This window comes from Aquila chrysaetos, chromosome 3 (genome assembly GCF_900496995.4).
Source record: "Aquila chrysaetos chrysaetos chromosome 3, bAquChr1.4, whole genome shotgun sequence".
Classification (NCBI taxonomy): domain Eukaryota; kingdom Metazoa; phylum Chordata; class Aves; order Accipitriformes; family Accipitridae; genus Aquila; species Aquila chrysaetos.
Window position 1 is genome coordinate 38,437,671 of NC_044006.1, and position 6,497 is coordinate 38,444,167.

The window sequence follows — 6,497 nt, forward strand, 5'->3', positions numbered from 1 at the left end:
TTTCCACTCTTAAATTTCAAATTCTCATCTTGAATTCAAATACAGAGTTTAGTTCTGAAATAACTTGTGTTACTAGTCTAACATTACATTATGAGCATTAACCTGGAACCTAAGACTTAAAAGTGGTGTGGTTAATGAATTAAATAGCCTTCTGAATGGATGCACTGCAGGACTATCATTCTAACTCCTTTCTGTCTAGCAAAAAGTAAGAGAACACCACCTGACAATTCGAACACATCAGTATTTTCTCTAGCAGTAACACTCTCTGAACAAAACATACAGTAATGACAATTTTTCATGATTTTAAGGAATAATCTGATGATTGGATATTAAAAATGGCACCTGCATGCTTTTTTTTTTTTTTTGCTTGAATCAGATCCTTACGACCAGAACTCAAGAATTAAGAAATGTAGTCTTAAGATGCCTCTGACCCCCTCCAATTCTGTGTCTTTCAGTTGCAACTTTAGCTCAAGTTAGAATCAGAAGTTACTATACCTGCTGAAAGCAAAGATCACCCAAATAAAACAATCTTAAATTATGAAGTTCTATACCCCCAACACTTGTGCTGAAAGAAGAGGAAAAGATTTTTCAAGTAGCTGCTTAATTTAGCCTCTCAGTTACTTCCAGCGAAGAGCAACAGCACAACACAGATTCCAACATCTGACCCCTGGTTTATATTCAAAATCACATTTGCCTTTTTTTTAGTAACAGAGCTACAGCAAGCTGCAACACATGCCATGTCTTACACAGACAAGTACATAAATGAAAGCGTTTGCTTTCTTTGTGCTCTGAGCTGAGAACAAGCAAGATTTTTTCCTGTGTTGACGGTATACTTTTGCAGTGAAAAATACATGATTCATTCAAAACAACACATTATTTACTTATCCAAGGATATAAGCAAAAGGGCAAAACAAGCCTGCAAAACAGAAGACCAACTATATACCTATCTTTGGAACTTTCCCTCTGGCCAACTGACTTCATCTCTATGACAAAGCATTAGACCACCTTCACTGCACCTCCACCCCTTCAGAGGGAGGGTGTGACAGACCACCAGCTTTTCCGCTGTCACTGCTTGGAAGTCTCTTTGATGTTGATCAGTGCTTATCATAGCTTGAGTCTTTCACCCTTCTTTGGTCACAGGCTTTTGTCTTTAGGAGGTGGGCCATTCTGATCCTGGAGTATGATCAATAACGTCCTCCCCCTGGGAAGCTCAGCTGTTGTTTCCCTACACCTGACACTGCTGCAATTCCTTGAGCCCATTTGAGGGGAGAACCACTGAGTAGCATCAGTAGCCAAGAAGTACTTTGCTGCTTTTGAAGTTTTTGTGATAACCATGTTATGATTAAGCAGCACATTGACTAGTCTAGAGAGGACAAGATTCAACCGGAATGAAACACAGAATTTGACAGCAAAGTTGCAGAAAGTGTTCTTGCATTGGCTCAACCTAGCAGACCTCACCAGTTTGTCTATGAGACAGAAAAGCGAGTGATGGGGGCGGTGGAAGTAAGCATTTCAAATGTGATGTCTGCGTATATCTGTATGTTCTCATCAGGTACATTTCAATCACCCCTTAAGGGTAACTAAAGCAACTGGAAAACTGAATCCATCTGATTGGTAAGGACCAAAAAAAAAAAAAAAGTTATGAAAATTGCTGCTTAGGTACAAAATTCTGTTTGTTAGTACTTGAGCAAGTTTTTAATTGGAAAAACATTCTGAATGTAGAAGTTGTTCTACAAATAGAGAATTATCACTATTGACAGTGAGCAAGAAGGAATTAACTCAGCTTGATCTTCAGATTAAACTGATCATACAAGATTGTTAATAAGGATGTGGAAGTACACACTTAATTTGGAAACTGATCACATTTGGTAGACACAAGAGATAATTATAGAACTTCAGTTGTCATTTTATAGTATAACTATATCCAAAATTGTTGCACTTTTTTCATACAAATTAATGAGGCCATTTGCTGAATCTCTGTTAGCTTTCCTCTCTGAGAAATTATCACAGATTGTCAGAAACAACCACCTCTGGTGTGGATTTAATCTATTTAAATAAATAAACAGTAAATACAGAATATTTATTTATTTATTTTTACATTATATATATGAAAGCAATATAACATAATTTCCTACCATGCAACCATTTCTGAATACTTCACCTAATCTAAATAGGGATGAGAAGAAAAAAAAAAAAGCTTGAAGTGAAATAACCCACTTCAGACATTTAGTTTCATAATATTTGGGGGGTAATTATAGGCTTATATTTGAAATATTTTCACACTTGAAAATAATATTTTGTCTTGAAAATCTGACACCACCACCCCCCCAAACCCACAAAAACAAAAGCCCCAGACCACAACCTACTCATTTGAAAATGCATATATTTGTTTTCTGAATGAGCAATAACCACATAAACACACTGCAAACAGAGGGGGCAAAAAGTCTTTGGATGACCTGGTGCTTAGTTATCAGGGGGATAAAAAGCCCTTTGAGAAAGCGTTGACTTAAACTATGATGTCAGGAACACAAAAGACAGTTCAGAGTTGTAAGAAGGTGAAGGTATAATAGCACATAGGGAGATCCAAGAGCTCTGTCATGGAAATCCAGATAGGCAAACCCTTAATGCTGTTCTTCCACATATGCAACACAGGTAATGGGAAGTTTGCAGGAGATCTCTGGGATCTCCCGCACAGCTAGGAGTCACCCCAACATTAATCTCATTCTTTTTGTTTGGCATATATTCCCTGGTTTCATATGTAAATAATATGTATGTGTAACATACATACAACAATACCAAATATCTACTGTGAGAATTCTGAGCAGCTGAAGTAACAGTCAAGCAGTTGTTATCTATGCTTTTTTGAGACATGAAGTTTTTTCATAATGTGATTTATAATTGCTAATTAGATATAAATCATTGCAATAGTAAAATTAAAATACTTATGTGAATGATTTTTTTAAAAGTTCTGTGCAAAGCAAAACATATTTTCTAATATTATCTGGAATCCCTTCTTGCACTCTTGCCCAGAATTAGAATTATCCCTCTTCTGGATTAAAGATGCATTGGTGGATTAGTCTATCACTGATGACAACATAATATATCCTTCCCAGAGGCTTAAAATGAAAGGAGGTCTGTTGACTACAGACTATGTTAAAACAACAACCAAAAAAGCAGCCGAAAAAAACACAAAACCGTATTTTAACGTTTAAATATCATCATGTGTGAGGTCAAAGTAGTTTGTGAAACATAGCCTCAGGTTCAGTACCATGTATCAGTTCTAGTCCTTTCACAGACTGTATCACCTATAAAACCAGTAAGACATGGGACTGATTCCTGCAAGGGTTAGCCATCAGTATTACTTCTAGCTTTAGCCACCTGAACAACCTCAGGAATATCACCTGGACAATTTAAATGAAAACAAAATTTGCTTTAATGTTTCTGCTTGATGCTCAGATATGTATACACATTTTACAAAATTGTACTTCTTTATCTGAATTTTTTTGGGGGGTCAGTTAAAGAAGCAATAATTTTATATTTGAATTTAGCATTTTTAAAGGAAAAATATGTTGTATCAAAGCAACAAAAGAGATGGGCTATTTCTGAAGATTTTAAATTGAGCCATGATGTGGATTCGTATACATAGCTTTGTTTCAGATAACGTTAAGTTGATTCATCATTTTACTCTAACACTCTAAAAGAGAAGTTATGTTATTCTGTAAATTAAGAGACATGCTACCAGTTTTCCATGGAATTGTACCATCCTCCAAAGTTTTATTAGATGTAAGACTACATAGTTCATAAAAAGTCTTCCCTTGTGAACTTCTGGGAATATTTCACATGCTGATAATCATACAATGATGATTTCTAGAATAGGCCTGTTTAATATTTAAGCCAAATTCTGAAACACTAATTAAAAATAAAAATTTCACTGCCTGTAATAAAATGTAATGTGCTGTATTTTCTGGAGATACTTAAATACTTAATTATATTCTTTTTCAATTACATCCCAGGAAAAAGTAGATGAGTTGTTAGCATTAGAGATTTCAAAGTAAGACACTGGGGTCTGTTTCTTCTTGTTTAAGATTGGCCCAATTGACTTCATGAAGGTTAGTGGAATTATTGGTTTTAAAAAGTAGCTACATTTGGCTACAGAATTCAGCTAAGCATAAACTTTCTACCACTCTTGTCTGTTGGTGTCACTGAGAACACAGAGATTCGACATTTTTCTAGTGTTTATTTAATGAAAGACCTGCATGTCATCACTAATGTTGCTTGCTAAACTGCATCTTTGAAGAATGATATAGAATTTTTGAAATGTTTGTGTGTAGAGCTTGCAGGCTGTCTGCTCCATCCTTTGAAAGGAAGCCATGGTAAAGGGGGAGGGTCCTGAGCACAAAGCAGGGAAGAACTGCTTTTCTGGCAGATGACAGTATCAGCAACAAAACTCTTATTAGAGCTGCATGCTTCAATATGCAGTAAATAATACCCATACGCTTTATAGAAACAAAAGGGTGGATGGTGGGGGAAAAGGACTTTGAGTTCTGCGGTTGAAGGAATTTAAAGGTACATCTAAGTAGTCTTAAAAGGGATTGCTTTATAATGAAGTATCAGTTACATACAGCCCTGAATCACAATTAGCTACGTATCCTCGGAGTAGCAGAGCAGTTATAATGCAGTTCTGTGCTTCTCTGCAATTGATCCCAGTGACTACATAATTTCCTTGACATTTTACTACTTGCTGGTTTGCTAATCACGGTTCAGTTGTCTTAATCACACAGTAACTGAACCATTGAGAAAATGCCAATAGATACATAATCAAGAAGATACCAAACCCATTAGATTACAACATTTTCCTTCAAGAAACAGCTGACAGCAACTCAAATCTGAGTTTGTTTTTCCTCCGCATTGGATGTCTGGATTTTCTTAAAGGGAATTAAAGGGAAGGGGGTTCATTTTGGCCCAAATCTGCTCTCTCCCCGCTCCTTTTATTTTCTTTACTATGTGTGAGCCCCATTAGAGAAGAAGCAAAACTCAAAGGCACGGGCAACTCCTAACCCACAGCCGCAGGGGAGCAAGCCAACTTCCCGCACGGGAGCCAGCTCCGCGCGTTAAGGCAGCGCCTCGCCAGGGCAGCCGCCGACGGGGGCCGAGGCGGGCGCCGCGGGAGGAGCCGTGCGCGGCGGGCAGCGGAGCGGGGAGCGGAGCCGGGAGCGGAGCCCCGCGCCGCCCCGCCGGGGCCGGGCCCCGTCCATGGTGCTGCAGCCGGACGCCGCTGCCACCGGGGCGCTGCCGCTGAAGGGCCCTTCCTTCCTTCCTTCCTTCCTTCCTTCATTGCTCCCTCCACTGACAGCCTGCAACTGCTGCTGCCACTGCTGAGCCCGACTTACAGGAATTCAGCTTTTAGGGAAATTTAATAGCGGGTCTGGGGGTAATACAGGAAAAAAAAAAAAAATCCCCAAACCTCCTGCCGAAGCCCTGGCCAGGCTCTGAAGCCTGCCTTTCCCTCGCAGACTCTCGGCTGGCAGGGGCGCGGGGCGGGAGGGGAAGCCCCAGCCCCAGCCCAGCCCAGCGCACAACTTTCTTGCAGATCTCGTGGCTCTAGCGGCAGCCCGGCTGGCCCTGGCCCCGGCCCTCCCGGAGCCCCCGCGCGGGGGGTCGGGAGGAGAGGGGACACGGCACCCTCCTCACCTGCACAGCTGTGGAGAAGCCGGACAGGAGAGCGGGAGAGGCTGGGAGCTTCCTCGCCTCCCCCTCCTCATTGCCGGCTCCAGGTACCAAGGAAACCCCCGGAGGGCGGAGGGGAGGGAAGAGGAGGCTCCCACCGCATGCACGGTGCCCCCCGTGCATCCCCTGCTTGGGGCGCTCGGAGCCGACGCCCGCTGCCCCAGCCCGGACTCACGTGTGCCGTCAAACCGGGTGGCGATGGTGTCGAGGAAGGTGTTCTGGGGTGCCAGTAATCCCTTCATAACCGGCATTTTTCCAGCACGATGCAAGGTTCCCCATCAAAGTTTGCCTGGGAGGGTGGTTCGAGAAGAAAGTGCAGAGGGCGCCCGGGGGAAGGGAGTGAGGAGGCGGAGGGAGGGAAGGCTGGGGGTGGAGGAGGAGGAGGAGGAGGAGGATGGAGATGGGGATGCCGCCGCGCCGCCTCCGGCGCCGGGAGCCCCCCGCTCGTCAGCCCTGGCACCGCAGAGCGCTCCCGCCCCCGCCCGCCGGGCGGGGCGGCCGCGCAGCGCCGCGCACAGGTGCGGAGCCACCGCCCGGGGACGCCGCGGGCCCCGGCCGGCAGCGCCCGCGCCCCCCGCCACGGAAACGGGTGCCGGGGGGAGAAGGACGGGGACGGCGCCGGCAGAGAGGGGCGGTGAGGGAGGACGGGCTGCGGGGAGGGCAGGGCGTTGGGAAGGGGAACCTTTATCTACCTGCCGATGGAGCGGGGCGGGAACAGCACAGGAACCAGCGGCCGCCCCCGGAGCTGCCGGGTCCTCCTCCGCCCCCCA

General features: G+C 44.0%; 1 protein-coding gene across 6 annotated transcripts in view; it reads right to left on the reverse strand.

Moving 5' to 3' along the window:
* KCNH8 (potassium voltage-gated channel subfamily H member 8) overlaps window positions 1-6,191 on the reverse strand; it is a 215,427-nt gene extending 209,236 nt beyond the window's left edge. For 5 of the 6 annotated variants that reach the window (XM_030009338.1, XM_030009336.1, XM_030009337.1 and 2 more), the window contains exon 1: window positions 5,903-6,191. In XM_030009338.1, the coding sequence (XP_029865198.1) occupies window positions 5,903-5,978 (76 nt within the window). In that variant the 5' untranslated portion in view covers window positions 5,979-6,191. Of the gene's footprint in view, window positions 1-5,691; window positions 5,814-5,902 lie in introns of those variants that run through there. The other variant, XM_030009339.1, reaches the window with a different exon arrangement.
* Window positions 6,192-6,497: the final 306 nt, after the last annotated feature.